This window comes from Orbicella faveolata, unplaced genomic scaffold, assembly GCF_042242905.1.
Source record: "Orbicella faveolata isolate gen_17 unplaced genomic scaffold, um_ofav_v1 contig_2, whole genome shotgun sequence".
NCBI lineage: Eukaryota > Metazoa > Cnidaria > Anthozoa > Scleractinia > Merulinidae > Orbicella > Orbicella faveolata.
Window position 1 is genome coordinate 25,812,071 of NW_028301547.1, and position 19,095 is coordinate 25,831,165.

General features: G+C 38.8%; 1 protein-coding gene across 1 annotated transcript in view; it reads left to right on the forward strand.

Annotated features, from left to right (window-relative positions):
- Positions 1-8,357: 8,357 nt before the first annotated feature.
- The window catches only part of LOC110049823 (coiled-coil domain-containing protein 33-like), a 33,235-nt gene continuing 22,497 nt past the window's right edge, over positions 8,358-19,095 (forward strand). The window contains exons 1-8 of the mRNA XM_089290531.1: positions 8,358-8,568; positions 10,685-10,968; positions 11,187-11,477; positions 15,757-15,848; positions 16,438-16,604; positions 17,011-17,144; positions 17,526-17,635; positions 18,922-19,026. Of these exons, the coding sequence (XP_089146657.1) occupies positions 10,713-10,968; positions 11,187-11,477; positions 15,757-15,848; positions 16,438-16,604; positions 17,011-17,144; positions 17,526-17,635; positions 18,922-19,026 (1,155 nt within the window). The 5' untranslated portion in view covers positions 8,358-8,568; positions 10,685-10,712. The remainder of the gene's footprint in view (positions 8,569-10,684; positions 10,969-11,186; positions 11,478-15,756; positions 15,849-16,437; positions 16,605-17,010; positions 17,145-17,525; positions 17,636-18,921; positions 19,027-19,095) is intronic.

A 19,095-nucleotide genomic window follows, 5' to 3' on the forward strand; every position in this document is an offset into this window, starting at 1 on the left:
GAAATAACACCATTCCTGGTGAATCGAAAATAAAAACTCGATCGAAAATTGATAAGTGATGTCTAGCCTAGAAGTAAAATGAAATAAAATGCTTCGTGAGGTTTCTACTCCTGGTATCAATATATACACCTACATGTTACATGTTGTATATGTAGAAATAACGGCAATTTGTATGTCTAGTATGTGTCATGACCATGAATTAAATACTCAAAAACAGTTATGGAGACTGGTCGTATTACATTTTCATCGTAAAACTTTGGAAATGATCACTCCAAATTCAGTACCTTACAATTAAAATTTCGATTCCTCGTCTCGTGACTCGCACTTGAATTATATCTACAGTAACAACTCAAATGCACAGTCAAAGCAAAAACAGTTGGGAAGAAAAGTTATGTGAACGATGAAGCACCTTCAAAGTGTGCCGCACTCGTTAGAAAGTTTTCTCTCTCGATATGTTCTATCCACTTCTCTCTCGATGCAGGCTCTTTCGGGGAAATATAATTTACCTCAGCGTTTCTCCTTGAATTGTTGCAGCATTCGGTAACCCAACAAGTAATGCCACCACTTCGTCCTTTCGAAAGCGACTTTTCCTTTCCTCTCAAGTCGTCCGCCATCTGGCACCTGGACAAACTGGAATGGACTTGACTTGGTCTGGACTTGGCTGGACTTGGACCGGACTTGGACTGGACTTGACGAATACAGCTACCATAATTCCCTGCAGGCGTGTCTCATAGAAGGAAAGGGCCATTTTTCTCCATAACTGGTTAGTATTACAGCGCGATGCCCAACTAAGACTCAAAATTCCTTACTGATCCAACGTTGTCCACTCTACGTCAATAGCCATGAATGATAACTAGAAACAACCACCATTCCTTTTTTAATTTGATATTTATAAGAAGTACCTTGTTTTGGGCAAAAGAAGAAGAAATCACAGAAGGAAGAAAAGCCAGCAGGGCAAGCAAAACAAAACTGGACCCCCCTTAGCTCAAGGTCTGGATCCGCCACTGTTTTTTTTTATTAAATTGATATCAATAAGAGGTACTTTTAAACACAGTGAGAAGCAAGTTTATTTTAAATATTTAAATACACAAATTAAGCGACACTTCCGTGTACAAATTAAAAGCTTCTCTATATTTCTTTCTTAAGCACTTTTCCGGGCCGCATTACCTTAATCTCATACTTCAGAAACGTTTCTCCATCAAGGTTTTTCTTCCTTGGCAAACCAATTAGTCTCAAATACAAAACACATTTACAAGAGAGGAAGAGGAATTATTTGCTAATAGGCGTAGGTGAGTACTTCTCTCTATTGCGTTTAATATTTTATTGTCCATTTTTTACACTGATCCATAAAGTGAGTTAATTAGTTCCGATCAACCTATTATGACTTGAGCCGAAATTTTTAAGCGTCTTTTTCTTCTAATCCTGCGTTTTCCTGTTGTCTACTTTTCCGGGTGTTTGTCCTTCAGCAGTGAAACTAAGCTTAACATAAATATTAGAAGCTTCAAATGAACTTCCCTTGTTCAAGTAAAGCGAATTGTGACATAAAAGCATATCGCACGAAAGCAGAGTAGCTAGTATTACAGCGCATTCCCCGACCAAAGACGTAAAATTCCTTGCTTCTCCAACGTCGTCCACTCTGCGTCAAAATAGCCATGAATGATACAGAAACAACCACCATTCCTTCCAGCAATACCAGGTCAGTGATTCGTTGTCCACAAGCATCAAACTTCACATGGGATTTAAACGAAACGACGTTACCTTCGATAGTAATTCCAGTCACAATAATTGCTGCTCTCTCCGTCATTGTTTTAAACGCCCTGGTGGTCTTAGCCTTTCAGCAAAAGAGAGAGCTGAAGAAAACATCCGCCATACTGTTATCTAGCATAGCAATTACAGATCTTCTAGTTGGCGCAGTATCTATGCCTCTAAATATCGCTACAAATATATTAATTAGCCACCAGCTGTTTTACTCTGGTTTTTGTACCCTACGTATAGCAACTGAATTCTCCATGTTTACTTTAATCTTGTCATCTCTGTATCATTTGACATTCATTGCTTGGGAAAGGTATGTGGCGATACGAAAGTGGATTGACTACAAGGTTACCGTTACAAGAGGCCGCATAAAAAAACTTGTAATAATGGCCTGGCTGTTAGCAGCTTTTACATCGTTTCCGCCTCTTGTCATGCTAATGGTTGGTGTGGACCAGAAGATAAAAGAAATCTGGCATATCGGTGAGAGTGTTGTGGGAGCATCATGTTTAGCAGCCATTGGATATTTTTATATTATGGTTTATCTTGGAGTGCGCAAACGTAAAATAGCGGAAATCAGCCAAGTTACTGCTCTAGTAAAAGCGAAGCAGGAAATAAAAGTCGCCAAGACAACCGGTTTGATAACCGCTGCTCTGATTCTCTCGTTTGTTCCAGTGATTGTGATCGGCGCCTTGCCAGATATTTTCCCAGTTCTTCGTACGAGTAACGCTTTTCTCTTAGCCGAGACATTGGTTCAATTGAACTCTCTAGCAAATCCACTGATTTACTTCTATAGAGACCGCCGTTTTAGAAAAGCTGTGCTAGAGCTGTTACGAGTTAGAAAACTAGAAGCAAGTCAGCCAGCAGTGGGTGCGGCCCGGTTCAGCAGACGAAAAGATCGGCTCGGTTCACTAAAACCTGTCCAAGAACGACAACAAGCAAAGCAAGTGATGGAACAGTTCCGCTTCAAACGAGCTGCATCATGCGACCTAGCTTTGGATTCAGATTGCGTTTATGAGGGCCGTCGTGAAATATTCCTCAAACGATCATTGTCAGCTCCCAATCGTCATACTATTAAAAGCCAGTTTTTTCATGCTCCACAAGGTTCACAATCCTCGTCCATCGTAATAACGGCTGCAGTAATCCATACAAAAAGCGGCCTGAGGCATCAACACAGTTCTAGTCACTTGTCTGAAGATTGGTTCAAGCTTCAGGATACAAGCCAATTAGTCCAAGAAATACCAAGGTCAAAGTCTTTGGATACTATTGCCTCTGTGAAATGTGCCAACAGTTGTCAAGTGTCCCAAGAGGTGACAGTTCAAAGACCGAAAACGGCGCCATGACCACAGAAGAACGTGACTAAACACTCCGCAAAATTAACAGCTTTTGGATTTACAAAAAGGTTTTGAAGAAATTAACAGAGGCTGACGAAATATATCAAACACGAAAGACCGTGTTTTACCACATTTGCAAACACTGAGAAGAGAGTTGAAAATACGACACGCACCTTGGTATTTTTGACTAGCTTCGAGGTGTTTGGGAATATGGTCAAAAATATCGCCTTGAGTGTTTGATATATCCTGTCAATCGAAACTAAAATTAGGGAGAACCGGAGTAATAAAATCGTCAAATTATATGCTAATTAAGATCAGATATCCAAACACTGTCACGGTCATGATTTCCTTTGTTTATCGATGAGTTTGAGAGGAAATTTTTAAAAACTTCAACTACTTCAAGTATTTCATTTTTCCTTTGCTAGCTAGCTGCCTATGTATCTAGGAATGAATTAGTATAACCGATATTTAACTGAGCTCAAAAAGGATTTACCCCTAGCTTAATTAATACAAAGTAATTTGATTTTTACGGGAGCGGGGTTTGGAGTTGTTTATTTTCTACTGATCATTTTCATCGAAACCATTCTGAAGCATTCCTCTCTTAAGGTAAACCACCCTCATTGCGTGGGAGATCAAGAGCGTGGAAACGAGATTCTTCTTCTTCTTCTTCTTCTTCTCCTCCTTCTCCCTCTACGTTACTTCGAGAATTCGACAACAAAATAGAATCGAACTTTAAACGTTTCTATAAAATTGATATCAATAAGAGGTACTTTCAAAGACAGTGAGAAACAAGTTTATGGTAAATATTTAAACACACAGATTAAGCGACACTTCCGTGTACTAGAGCAACCTGAAATGCTTTTGTATATTTTTTTTCTTGAGCACTTTTCCAGGGCGCATCGCGTTAATCTCACACTTCAGGAACTTTATTGTATCAAAGTTTTCTCTTCCTTGGCAAACTAATTAGTCTCGAATACAAAACACATTTACAAGAAAGGAAGAGGAATTATTTGCTAATAGGCGTAAGTGAATACTTCTCTCTCTCTCTTGCATTTATTATTTTATCGTCCATTTTCTACACTGATCCGAAGTGAGTTAATTAGTTCCGATCAACTTATTATGACGCACGGGTCCTTTTGATAAGCGTCTTTTTCTTAAATTCTGTTTTCCTGTTGTCAACGATTATTGCCAGCTCCCAATCTCGATACTGATAACACCCAGTTGTTTGATGCTCCCCAGGGATTATAAGCCTCCTGCATTATATTAACAACTACAGTAATCCATTTATAAGGCACAAAGAGGCTGTCTGCATGTTCAGTATTACCCATAAAAGCGCCATTTTTCACTAGTCTAAAATTTTTGTCATATATATATTGCTGATTGTTCAGAAATTAGAAAATATTAGCGCCTTTTACAACATACTCACCTGCAAAAATAAAATTATACAGAATCTCACCTCGGAAAAAATAATCACGTAATTTGCTAAACAATATTCCAAAGCAGATAAAAGGTTATAAAAGGACTGACACATACATATCGGAATATCCGTAAAAGTTATGGTCATATTTGCCTAAGAAACTCCACCGGTATTTCAATCTAAGCATCTAAGCACTTATTAGTTTAATAATACGTAAAGAGAAATAGAAACGAGACCAACAAAACAACTCCAATCGAGGAACGAGTCAGTACTTTGACCAAATGTTTCATGCATGTAAAGCAAACCTCATGTTATACTCTGACTGAAATGAGAGCATGGTCCTGACTTCCTCGTTTCATTCTCGATAGAATTATAGGGGAATGCGCCATTTATTACTGAATACAGTTGAGCCCCGCTATTTCGAACTCTCGGAGGCAACGAAAAATAGTTCGAAATAGCGGGAGTTCGAAATAGCTGATAGTAAATGACTGAAGGTTAAATCCAAGGAAAATGGTTTTGAGTTCGAAATAACGGGGAATTCGAGATTAGTGGGGTCCAACTTAGTCTCCTCCGCAGCCGTTATTAGGGTCGCGTTGCGTGACGACCCTAATAACGGCTGCGGAGGAGATTAGGTCCAACTGTAATTGGGTATCATTTCGTTCAACTCTAAACTCATGGTCTATCGCCACACCTGCCGTCAAACGACAAGTGAGTAAAGCACTACTCTGGCATATTCTGGAAAGGGTGGAGATAAATGTTGACATACGCTATGATGAAATCTCTAGGAATCTCTCACTCTTTAAGTAGCACTTGCTCTTTAATTAGTATCAAGGTTACCGTATACCTTTAGTACATCGTTCGCCTACCTAGTAAGCGTTCCCGTACAAAAAGCTTTTCCGCATTCTCACCGCGCGTAAATTGGAGCGAGAGCAAAAATTCGACGAGTTTTTGCTCTCGCGGCCAGAGTGCGGAAAAGCTGTTCGTACGGGAACGCTTTCTACGCAGGCTAGAGCATCGTTAGAGGTGTCTCGCGTCTAACGCAATGCCTACCACTTGGCCGATTTTGGTCACTCCAGTGGCCATAGATTGAAAACGTGACAGAAAATTGGCGTTACTTTTGATTCTCACCAAATTTGGACAGTGGGATGATCTCATCATTAGCCAATAACAGGCCATTTTTCAGCTCTTTTCGTCATATCCCCCCCTCGGGAGATTTTTGGCAAGTTAGCTAATTAAGTATGCAAGCCAACGTAATGGCGGACGCTCTCGGCGAAATGTTTATTTGCTCAAAATTGGGGCAAAATCTTTCGGAGATGGAAGTCAGGACATTTGTAAGGATACAGAAAGTAATTCGGGACCAGTTGCTGGCTTCTAAGGCTGAATTTATCCAGAGGGAAGCTGTATTTTCGTTTTCGTGCCGAAAGCCACGCGGTGAAATATTATCGGCTTGTTATGCTGTCCTGTTCTGTTTTTTCTCTTGGTCTTTTTTCTAGCCTGCCGAGGCCATTCTTTCGTCTAAATCAGTTGAAAAAAGTTCGAAAATGATGTTCCCATTCACGTTTAAGCTCTCAGGTGATAATTCTGGAGTTTTTTGGCCGAAACGTCGGCTTTGTTATGTCCGTGTTTTTCGGTTGCTATGGGCGACCGTAGCGCCCTTTGTTAGGTCAAGTCTGAGAAGTGAGGTCGCAAAAAAATTCTAATTAATTCTGGTTTTGTTCGATTTCGCTGAAATTTTAACATGATAAAGCTGGATTGTTAAGGAATAGATTTACCTTCTACCGATGTGTGGTAGCTATTAACACTAAAGTGATATATCGCTTCAAAATCAGGGTTTTGAAGATACTTTTTTTGCAACGTGTGGGTTCGGCGTGAATTTGTAATCGGAGGATTTTGTTGACCCCAAAGGAAAAAATATCCCGAAAAGGTCATTTCATCGACGATTCAAACGAATATAAATATGTATATGTTCCGAGCTAACTTTCTGGTGAAAAAATATAATTTTTGACGCGCGCTGGGTTTTTAATTTTTTTCCCGCGAAACACAGGGTAATTAAAGAGCTAAGGGATGTAGCATGCACCGTAGATACCTAAACCCCTATATCAAATTAAAGCTTATAGATCTGGCTATCGCACTACACCAAGAATTTTGAAATAAAATGAATTGTCGAATTTTTAACGATCTCTAAATCTAAGCCTCCGAATCATCTTTTGGGTCCCATTTAAAAGCTACAAGTCAAAGGGGATTTTTTAGTTTGCCCTCAAATCTGGACAGTAGCTAGTTTGACATATAAACAACAAAACAGTGTCTGCGAATTTTTTTATTTCCAATAATTATATTATATATTTTTATATTTTCCAAATATCTTTTCTCCGAGAGCGATTTTTCTACGGTCACTCCGTATTTTTTTAGACCTATTTCGAAAAGTTTTTGTAACTTTTCACTGAAATTGAATAATGCAAATTGCAGACACATTTTTTTTAGCGCTTTGGGTCCGGAAATTGAAGAACAAATTAAATAAGCGAAAAACAAAATTCGCTTCCACTTTTAGCTCTCAAAAGGTGATTCGGACGTTCTCATTTAGAGGTCGTTAAAAATTGGACCATTCATTTAATTTTATTTCAAAATTCTTGGTATAGTTTGATAGCCAGCTTTATGAGCTTCAATTTGATATAGGGGTTTAGGTATCTACAGTTTAAACCGGACGCGCTACATAGCTTGGACGTGAGACACCTTTAAAGGTATACAGTAACCTTAATATACGGTCCTCTTTCCCATTTTGTTTTCCATTATCATTGTTAACTCGCTCCACTGTCTTATGCCAACCAGTAGTTTCGGTACTTAATGTCTACATTATGTGTTATGTATAATGTTTTGGTTTAATTCTGTTTATCTACTCCAATTTCTGTAGTTTTTCTGTAGTAATAATAGCAGTCGCTCAGAATAGCTTTGCTAGCTGCGAGCTTCTAAGGCTTGTAATTCAGTTATGTATCAACTAAGTTACTAATACTGTTACCTAAGGATGCGAGTCAACAATATAAAATTATAACCCTGGGATCTTTGCTAAGTCGAAGAACTCTCTGAACTTTAATAAATTACGTCGGACTGCTGGATGTTCAAAACATTGACCATAAAACATAAATGAATTTTTTTGCCAGTTATTGCTGATATCTCCTCTAATCAACACCCTTCCCGGCTGATAAGACACCAGGGGCCCGTTTCTCGAAAGCCCCGGAAACCTTTCGGTTCCGTAAAGCCATTTTTAGTTGATCTGTATCTAAAAACAGAGAGGTGTATACACTCAAAACTTCTTGTATGAAGAGAACCTCTGTTCGTATTAAGAATACGTGAATAAAACAGCTCTGTAATCGTAAGGTTTGAGATTTTGCTACGGCTTTCCGGGAGCGAAAACTTTTCGGGACCCTCGAGAAACGGAACCCAGGCTCAACAGTCCTAACAGTGACCATAAACATCGCCTGGACAGTCATCAGAAATTCTTGTTTCATTTCCCCAAGAAAAAAAAAAAGATACGTATTTCTTCACCAGTATTACTCCAGGTAAGTCATTTTCCTAGATTGAATACGGGCAGAGTGTATTACCTAGGACATATTATGCTCTAAGATTTTAATTTTCAGCCGTTTTCTTCTGAGTGGCAGGAACTACAGGTCGCCGTCAGAGCAGATTGGCATGGGTGACCCACTTCAAATACCTCTCCTAGCGCAATTATACCGAACTTACCATGAATTTTCATCAAGCAAAGCAAATACGACTGCCATTAATACCCCTGGGCTTTGTGGCAAACGCTTTTACACTTTTGAAGAACAACTCTCCAAACCGCTTTACAGCTATTCTCGCCAAAGGGGTTGCATTTACTATTCCCAGGCTACTCACGCTTTTAGCAAATCAAACATGGCGGCGCAATAGTTATGGCAACCTTGAATTAAGTGAAAAAGCGTCGTCAAGCCAGTCGTCGGACCGTCGTAACCTGCGTTCACGCTCAGAAGACAAAACCATGGATAAAATGCTTTTATTTCCAGAGGATGTGACCTAAACGATGGTTTGAAATTTACGGTACGTGATTTTGTAGTTTCAAGAATTGATTTGTAAGCAAACGAGCAGTATCAAAACTGAAGTAGACTAAAACGTAACTAAGAAAGGTAAACAAATTGATCGTATAAACTTCGTTAGCCCTAACTTGCTTCTTGTCAAACGTGTGGAGAGCTGACCGGATTTTTTTTCTGATGGCGGTATTGCATCAATGTTACAGTGTAAGGTTCTCCGATTAACGTGCCTAAAGAAGCGTGTGGTAAAGAATGAGAAAACGAAAATTCATGAATTGATCAAGATTGATAGTCCTCGACATTGAATTAATTAGCTGATAGTTTCTCCTCGTCAGTGCTATTGATGTGAGTAATCTCGTTTTCCCCCGTGGACACGGGGAATATAAAATATAATGCTATAATCCATATAAGCTTATCCTTTTTTCTCTGCTGGTAGAGTTGAAGTAAGCTTAGTAGGATCAAAACATTCCTCTCCATGATACGTGTTGGGGTGATCTGGATCTGAGGATCAGTGATCCAAGATCACTCAGATCATGATGCATCAAAGGAACTGATGAATCCACTCTAGTCACAGATTTATCCGCTCCTTTGATGGTTCGGACCATGATGCGAGTTATCTTTGATCGCTGATCCTGATGCAGTTCACCTCAAAGCAACGCACCCTTAATGCAGACCCTACACCCTGCCGGTATATCAGACAGCACAACTCAGTATATTATGACAAAGCTCAGCTCACTTGTTTGTCACAGGATTATTTATTTGCACATACTGAACATCAAGTGGTAAGTTGCAGTGAAAACAGAAATGTACAGTTTCCTGGGGGGGGGGGGGGGAGGTATTGTAAGACCAAAAATGTGTTAATTAAGAAATGTATGAAATGTAATAGGCCATTCTGAAATTGCCCAGGTAACTGGCATGAGTTTCAAAGTCATTTGACCAAGTTTGATGCTTCCAGGGTAACAAGAGATTATAGACCTGGAGCATGGTTCAAAATTCATATAAACGTCTCTAATTTGGAGACAGCATCTCCCAAAACCATATAACCTCTTAAAGTTTTTTGTTGGTCTCTCTTCCCCCAGTTCCCTGCACAGTTTTGGAATGGCCTATAGGGAACTTCCAGAGGGTGGTGGGGTGGGGGGGGGGGGTCTTAGAAAAAAATCCCTTCCTAGGGGGAGGTATGGATATTTTCTGGAACTACACAATAAATATTTATCAAACTTAGCAAAGTTGCTTGACAGAGAGTAGAGATGGTATAAAGTGCAGGTATTCATTTTATTTGTTCAGCACTGGTGCCTGCTGGAGCTCTGCAGGTTTTCCATTATGAATCACTAGGTATAACGCGAGCAGTGTACAAAAAATTGGCAGACTAGAGCAAGTTGCTATCAGCCTCTCTTACTGCTCTCTGGAAGTGTATATTCAAATTAAAATTTGTAGATTTTTCCCTATGAAGAAGTGATAACCCAGTCAGTCCCAAGGGAAGTATAGTCCATCCCCTGTTAAGTGACCACCTATTAAATGGCCACCCCTATTAGGCGGCCAGTAATCAAAGTCCTGATGAGGGCTTTTTACCTCTTTTAAGCAGCCAACCCCTTTTAGCAGCCACTATCCATTTCTTCTAGGGCGGTTGTTTAATAGGGGTTGAACTATATATATTTCCCCCTGGGATATAGCTGACTGATGATTATTTTTAGTGTTGATTGCAACAGCACACTATCAGATTTTTATCATTATATGTAAAAGCAGTTAGTGCTGTTGAGATTTATTATACTTGAGAAGAATTTGTTACATTATGTCAAGGAATAGAGTGGTTTTCAATTATTGGTTTTGCGTCAACTACGATACATGATTGGCTAAAAAACACGCCCCTTTATTTTATCCGATCAGAAGTATTTACCAAAACTAATTGTGACTCACTCGCACTCGTTTTACCATGCTTTACGTCAGCTTCATGAAATTACTTCAAGTTTTGATTGGTTCACCCTTTATTGTCTGTGTCCTTTGTGATCGGCTAGTCTAAGAGTAGTTTTACAAGAGTCACTTTAAAACTGCCCTGAAGAAATATATTAAATAAATATTTTTACTGTTAGATTCCTGAGTTAATTAGACTTCTGATTCTGTTTTTACAGCTTACAGACTGAATAGGGTTAACACAGAATGGATGGTAACAACAAAGCCCTACGCTTCACCATTGAAATCTTCAGTGCCCAATTTGTGACTGCAGGACGTTATTTCCTTATACTGCGAATGATAGGAAGCAAAGTTAATCGCTCAAAGTTGAAACTTTTTGTGGGTAATTCAAAATTACCTTTGGAAGATCATGAGTTTACCACAGATGCCTGTTTAGAGGATGGTGATCCTGAAACCTTTGCATCTTTCACAGATTCAGTAATCTCATTTTGGATGCCTCCAGGTACATTTTTTGAAGTTCAGAAACATAATTTTATGTGGGCTGCAATAAGATGAGCCCTTTGATGTTACGGGTGAACTTACATGCACTTGATGTACCTGAAGAACATGTTACAGAATGGGTATTAAATAAATACATGTGGTAGTAAATACTGAAATTAATAATAATTTTGTGCTTAATTAACGACCACTCACTGGTACTTTATGCTGTTTTAATGCCAGAGAGTGCTGATGGAGACATTCAACTTGTGGTGGAAGCATTTCGACTTCCAGAGAATCCCATGCATGAAGGAGACAAGTATGGAGAGGCTGTGTTTAATGTATTTCCAAGAAGGGGTGCAATTTTCTCTGCAGTGGAACGGACAACACCACCACCTGAAGATTCCAGTGAGCTGTATCAGTTTGAGACCAATATTACTTTAAGTCAAGTACAGGAAGGTGAAGGATTTTGGATCAACTCTGGTGTCATAAGAACTTCTTTGAAACTTAAATATGAAGAACCTGAGCAAACAAGTAAGTCTTTATTTTGTTCAAAGGGAGAGAAGTTTTGTTGCAGACTATGACAATAGCTGAAGTAGAAATAGATTGCTGGACATATCATTAAAAGATGATATATATAATATCTCATGCAGTTTATTATATTGTAAGGTGGACAATACATTTGTGTATTTTCAGCCTTCAGGTGATAGTGTAGTACTTAGCTTGCTCGTGAATATTGTTGTTGAACTGTTAGTGGAGTTGCTAACCCTACCCCACCCTGGTAGGACACCATATCAGCCCACCTAACCCTAACTCCAATCCTAATCCTTGCCCACTCCAGATCTTTTTTATTCTCACCTGGCTTTCAACACCTGATTACTGGCTCTGTATTCCAGCTTCATCTCCACTAGGCTAGGCAAGCAATCACTAAAAATCTTTCTCAAATTTGTTGATCTTATAAGTTATTGGTTCCAGACTCACCCTTCCCCTTTGGCACAAATTCACCGAGGTTGAAATTGTTTTGACCTAAAATACATTTTCAACTACATGTAGAACATATTCATGGCTGCAAACTACCGTTAAATTCAAAAACATTTACTTCATAACTGTATACCCAGCACAAAAAATTCTGGAAAATTAGAGTAGAGTTTTTCAGCTCCTGTATGTATGACCTCTATGGCTCCATGTACAGTGGAGTAGAAGTTGCAGTACTGTATAAAGTAGAGTAGACCACGTTATTAGATCTCTTGGAGTAGAGTAGAGTACATTAGTAGATTGCACAGAGTAGAGCAGAACAGAGCAGTGCAGTGCAGAGCAGAGCAGAGTAGAGAAGATTAGGAGTGGAGTAGAGTAGAAAATTGCATCCAAGTACAGTACTCACAGGGCTACATGGAGGCAGTAGAGGCAGTAGAGGCGAAGAAACTCTATGCTAATTTTCCAGAATTTTTTGGGGAAAATTTAGAAAACTGAGGATATTTGTTGTTGTGGTGCATGTCAATAAACAATTATTGGATGAGGTTTTTCTGATATCCAGAATAATCAAGATCGAGGTAGGGGTTATCAGCAGAAGCCGAAGGCTGAAGCTGATAACCCTTACCAAGACCTTGATTATTCTTGATATCACAAGAACCGAATCTACTAATTGTTTTATTATACATTGAATGAAAGAAAAAACGGAAGTCATGTTTTTGCTTCTTTGCTGATGGCAAGCAGCACAAAGCACTCAAATTTGACTTGATAACCCTTAGAAAACATGCACCGTGGTCATGCATGACATGATTACCCATGACCTTGAGTGTCCTTGAGTGTCCTTGACATGATTATTGTATAATCTGCAGCTAGATTACGTCAGAGGTCCTGATTTCAAAAATTAACTGTACGCTTTTGGCCAATCAGAAAAGAGATAGTGAGTTTAATGTATAATAATATTTATTAAGGGCAAATTCTTGCCATTTCACATCAGCTAAACAGCAAGTTAAGCACCTAGGCAATGGTGCATTTTCAGGCAGAAATTCATTGAGCAGGAAGCAAATAAAGGCAGGAAGTTTAGCCAACTTAATTCCAAGTAGCGAGTTTGAGGTGTCTGAAACGAGAGAGGCTCTACCAATTTGTGAGTACTTGTTCAAAAGTTGTAAATAGTAATAATGCAATGCCAAATTAAAAATGATGTTTATAGCAGACGTTTCAGGCCTAGCCCTTCCTCAGTGCTAAGTGAGTACCAGTACTTGTGTCCATTTAAAAAATATCACTTGTACCAAGCAGGCAATATCACAGACTATTTTTTTAAGAGGTATGAAAATTATTGTTGACATATACAGTGACATACCCAATAATGGTCTTATTTTGATATTAATATTTATTACTATTTTATTTATTATTAGTTTAAATAGGGTTTGTCAGGCCAAGTAAAGATGCTTTGACATGCCAAATTCCACTTTGACCTACATATATACAAAGAGTTTTTCTGAACGGTTGCTACTTGCAAAAAAAATCATACATGGAACTGAGCAGCATCAGTTTACCAAGACACTTTGTAGGTCCCTGTAGGGCTACATGTATGGCTACTCACAAGTCAAGAGTAATAAATTAAAACAGTTGAATTTCAATGCATAATGCAATTCTGTGTTAAGTCCCCTACATGTATGAATCTGTAATAAATTTTTTGGTTGTCACAAAATGCCCATCCCTATTGCATTCATCATGACAGCCCAGATACCACTCTCTTTATTGAGCTCTTATTTTTACGTACATTGTGTATACAAGAGATTGTTTTCATGTAAGTTGCCTTTGATGCATGTCTGTTTTACCCAGTAAATTCTCTATGATTAAAAATTTAGTGATAGGCTGTATGCAGTATTCACTTCTGTGTTGATAACTTCAGCAGGTGAATTTAGGAGAGATAGTGAGTGCCAGTTCAGTGACGAGACAGGAAAAGATGATTCAGGTAGTGAGTCTTTACTCATGACACAGCATGCAGCAGGAAGCTTAGCCAACTTTTTTCACAGTCAGGAGTCTACAGAAAATAGAACTAACACTACTCAGGGGTTTCAGAACCTAATCAAAACAAAGGCAGGTGGAAAAGATTAGATGAGGAATGAATGTTGACAATAATTCTACATATATTGTAAGTGCAAGGTTGCAGAACGATGTGGTTAGGTGTTGATATGTGTTCTGTTTTATGGCATCATAAAACAATCGTAAGAACTTCAATTTAGGGAAGTTGGAGTCAACAAATGGCCAACTGAGTGATGTATATACCATTGTTTTTGATCTCTTATGAATTTGTGAATGTACATGTAAGCTTTTATTTGCATCTTTTAGGCCCTGACTCCTTTGACCTTGTTCCCAAGGTTCTGGGAATGCAGCTTGACTCCTTTATAGTTGAGAAACAAGAAAAGGCAGGAAGTTTAGCGAACTTGTGTCCAAGTAGCTACATGTATAGAGAGTTTGTAGATGAAGTTAAGAACAAAGAGAAGAGAAAGAGAGTAGAAGAAGATGTTGAAAGTGGGGAGGTCATTTCAGTATGTGAGTCTGAAGAATGGGAAAAACTTGTATCATGCTGTCTTGCCATTATTGCAGTGCTTGTTCATCCATTCAGAGTCTGGCCCATGTCCTTGTACTCTTAAACTATTAATAATACTATTAATTGAATTATTTAAAGTGTAGGGCTTCATTTTACCTAGTTATCTGCAAATTGCCGTGACATGCAAGCACATTCAGAGGATGCAGGGAGGTAACCTGTACTGTGATGGGCTTGCATCCCATCTGGGACCCTGGAGTAGGAGGAATATTCTAATCACTTAATGCTGCAAAATCAAATATGTTAAGAACTGTTTGTACCACCATAGTTCTGTTTGAAAATGATCTGGATTGGGATTTACGGATTTTACAGTGTTAAAATGAATATTTCCTGTAAAAGCTACATGTAACGTTAACTTGTGTTGTAGGGGTCAGTCCAGACCAGTGTGAAAGAGACTCTGCTGATATATTACAACACACAGGCATCTTAGTTGATAGTTCACACAGCCAGCTATCTAGGACAGATGTAGACAGAGAGAAACATTCAGATGAGATATTGAACATTACTGAAGAAGGGAGAGTTGAACAGGAAGTGAAGGAAAAGGGTGAAAGTGTGCAGCCAAAGGCTTACCATATTGACAAAAGTCCAGTAGGCCCTTCGAAAGAGAATTACAACTCTTTGACAGGACAGAACCCACAGAACATAGGTCGTGGAGTTGCAGAGGACAGTTCTGTTTTCATGAAGAAAAGAGAAAGAGATACGATACATGGTAATGAAACAGAGAAGGCAGCATTTGCATTTTACTCTTTGAGGCAGGGAGGTTAATATACGTGATAGAAGACTTTTATTTTACTTCATGATTCTTTTTACAATATCTTGTTATGCACATGTAAATAATTAATTTGCGAAGCAGACATGTGATAAGAATAAAAACTCATCTACTACATGTTGACAATTTTGTCTAGATACATGTAGAACAATACTCTCATAATTGCAGCCATAATTAAAACCTCAGGGGATCAACTTAGATTTTGAGCAGGAAGATAAGTAGCTTGGGCACCTTGGTAAGATGGCAGCTTATAAACAGTGTTCTCACTAATGGAACTCAATTATAACTGTCGCTGATGAGAATTTAGCAATAGAATTTGGAAAAAAGGTCGAAAAGCTATCGCATTTAGGTTATATGCTATAATTGAACAAAACCCTCATTGATTATGTTAATTTGTTTTCTGACTTGACATGAAAAGTTTACTCATTGTCTGAAATTGAGAATGTTAATTATTTTGTTGCCAGAACCTGTCAAAAAGCCACAGCCTCTTCCAGTTCCCAGGGAACCTCAGCCAGGCCCCTCAACTGCACCAGATACTCCTATTGGAATTAAAACAGTGAGTTCAATTGTCTCAGTCTGTGATGACAAATCCTTTTGGTTTGTTTTAAAATATGAGCACCATCTCTTCTAAATTCCATGCCCTCAAGTACCTCTGTTAACAACTTCTAACTAAAGGTAACCCTATTCTTGGCTTCATTTCTGGATTCAGCTGATTTTAGCCATTAAATCCTTGGCCTTCTTTTTCTTGTATCATAAAAGTCTGTAATTGTGATTGCATATTGTTAGGTATTCTCATGCCTGGACTCTATATCTGCACTTTTTCTTACCCAAGCCAATAGGCCATTTTCAAATTACCATTAGCCTCTCTCTCAAAGATAGTCTTGGTGCCCATCCTTTCATATGAAAATGAGATTTCATTCACATGCAAATTAAACTCATTTTCATATGAATGGTTGTGAACCAGGCCTCGCTTTGATAGAGAGGTTTAGGGCAACTCGGAAATGGGCTATTGTAACTACAACTTTATGATACATGTATATCCTTCTAAAGATCATGCATCCTGGCTCTCATTGCTAATTTTCATGGCCATTGTGTCAGTAGGTTGATTCAGAAGCAAGACAACTGATTCTATTGTATGTTATCAGATCCAGGAGGCAGCCCTTGGTTCACATGTAAACAGTATACCTGTGCATCATTTGTGTGGGAGCTACACAGCTAGGGAAGGATATTGTGAAGTGGTTGTTCTAGCTCATGGAGCCCTAGGACTGCCATTTAAATCAGATGGAAGACCTCCTCAGCCATACACTGTAGGGTGAGTATGTAATAATTATGAATAAAGATGATTTTCTCCGGAGGAAACTGGCTTGCGCCAGTTAGGGATCATTAGTGATCAAATCGATTTGGGGACGGGTGGTGGCCTTATCGTTAGTGCGGGTCGAGCAGTCTGGGTTTGAGCCCTGGCCGGTGACATTGTGTTCTGTTCTTGGGCGAAACACTTTACACTCACAGTGCCTCTCTCTACCCAGGTGTAAAAATGGGTATAAATAATATATACCGCCCCTCCCCCCCTCTTAGCTCAAGGTCTGGATCTGCCACTGAGAATATACAGTATTCAGGTGACATTCTGTTTGGATTAATTACGCTTACAAATAAATGCATGTCAGTAATGGCATGCAGTATGCTTGTAAATTGCATTTATGACATTGCCTGATTTGCAGGAAGTCTGGAAAAGCTGAAGCTCAGATGCAAATGGGACAGTCTGTTACCCATGCTGCTATTCAGCCAACACATTCACCATCTTGGGAGGAGCTGCTTTTGGTTGAGGTCAAGGAGGAAGAATCTAAAGATGAAGGTTTGTCATCTGAGACAGAGTAGCACAGATGTAACAATATGATGTTTTCCTTCAACATGTTTCAACCCAAATTTAAATTAGAAGTACAGGATAATTTTTGTAGTGTACCATGTATCTTAAGAGCAAAATTGTGAAACTTACTTTAGAGAGTGCATGTAGCAGTGTCTTGATGCTTAGAAGAGTAGGAACCTACATGCAAACTAACAAAAAAAACAACCTCTTCATAATAATGAGTGAGAATAATCATATTAATGTTAATCATCCATTACAAAATTAATGAATAATTATTTTAATGACATGGCAAATGAAAATTTATGTTCAAAATAAAAGCAGTTTTTGTAGTCTGTGTAAACTGATTTTTTTTTTTGCCTTCTTGGACAGTTGTTATCCTGTTGGTAGCAGACCACCCAAGTAAAGAATTACTTACAGAGTATACGGTGCCACTTGGTCATTTGAAGCCCTTTCACCAATATCATTTGGAGTTGGTTCAGGTACTGAGCATTGAGGGTCATTTTAGTGCCTTTTCTAAATTTCTTAATGGCATTGTTACAAGTGCAACATCAGGAGGCTTAGGCCATTGTTTTGCATTATCGTCATGGACATTTTCACTGTGCCTTCTCCACTCAGCTAGCTGTTTATATGGCTTTTTGACCAAGTGTGAGGTTAAGATGGATGGAGTTTGGCCTAGTTCTCTTTTCAAGGGTTTAGGGCCCAAGATGTAGTCAAGGTCCATAAACATGCAAAAAGTGGGAAAAAAGGGCTTGGCCAATATCCAAACAAACTTGCTCAATGGATTTATTATATGGAATAAAGAACACCTTATTCTCTTGCAGGAAAAGGTGTGTAAACATGCGTGGGCAACCAAATACCATCTTGCTTGTCCAGTTACAGTCTTTCCCATTCAGTTTTTGAAAATGGTAAAATTGAAGATTTGTTGTGCAAGAAGCCTGGCCAGCTCCTTGTTTCATGTCAAGTCATGACTAATCCATGCTGCGGTTTGGTGGTTATCTTTTTCAGTTTCATCTCATATCCGATTGGTTGCAAAACAATAAACATTCCAGAAATTTTCTCTGGTGTTCATGGTTTTACGGGAAAGACTGTAACTACTCACAATGTAGGACTTGTTTAATCTTGTCTGCTTGCAGAGGTGGCCATATAAAGTGGCTGGGTACTGCTCAATTTTTGGGCCAACCTGACAAGACTGTGGAAGGTGGCCTATGATGGACTAGCATTCCCATTTATCCCATCCAAGGGAAATAAACTACGGAAATCATAGAGAAACACCCCCTGTAACATACAGTGCTGATTACTTGTAAAGTGGAACCAGGTCTTTTGGCCATCCCGTTCATACCGCCATCCCATTATTATGGCCGCTTTTTTTTGGCCCAAGCAATAGCTCAGTCAGTTTATTTTCCATTTATAGAACCCCTTAACAAAATTCTTTAAGATTGCAAAAACTCCTTTATTTTTATCCCCACCCTCCTCTGCCAAAGTAAGAGGCAATGCTTTGTCTGTTTAGTTGTATACTTTAACAATTTGTGGGATGCTACAGCCTCGACTTATAAATGGTACCAAATTCAAATAATGATACGTCAAAAATCTAAGTTTTCTATTGACGAGAGAAATCCTTCGTCTGGAAGAGGCTAAGGTTTTTTTACACATTGATAGTATTCTAATCTGGCAGTATTTATGTAACTGGTCTATGTATTTACACTCAGAATAGTATTTATGTAGCAATTTTGGGGTGATAATTTGGAGTTGTTTCTGTATTTGGCAGCCCAACCCAGAGTTTAGTGGTGACATCAGACTGTACATCACCTTGATGAAGAAGTTGGACAAGTTGCCACTTTCCTCAGTTGGTTCAAAGATGTATGGCCTGGAGGTATTCTCTCTCTTTGTAGCATTTGTAATGTACTAGTTTGTCAACTTTGAGAAAGATGTAAATGGCTTG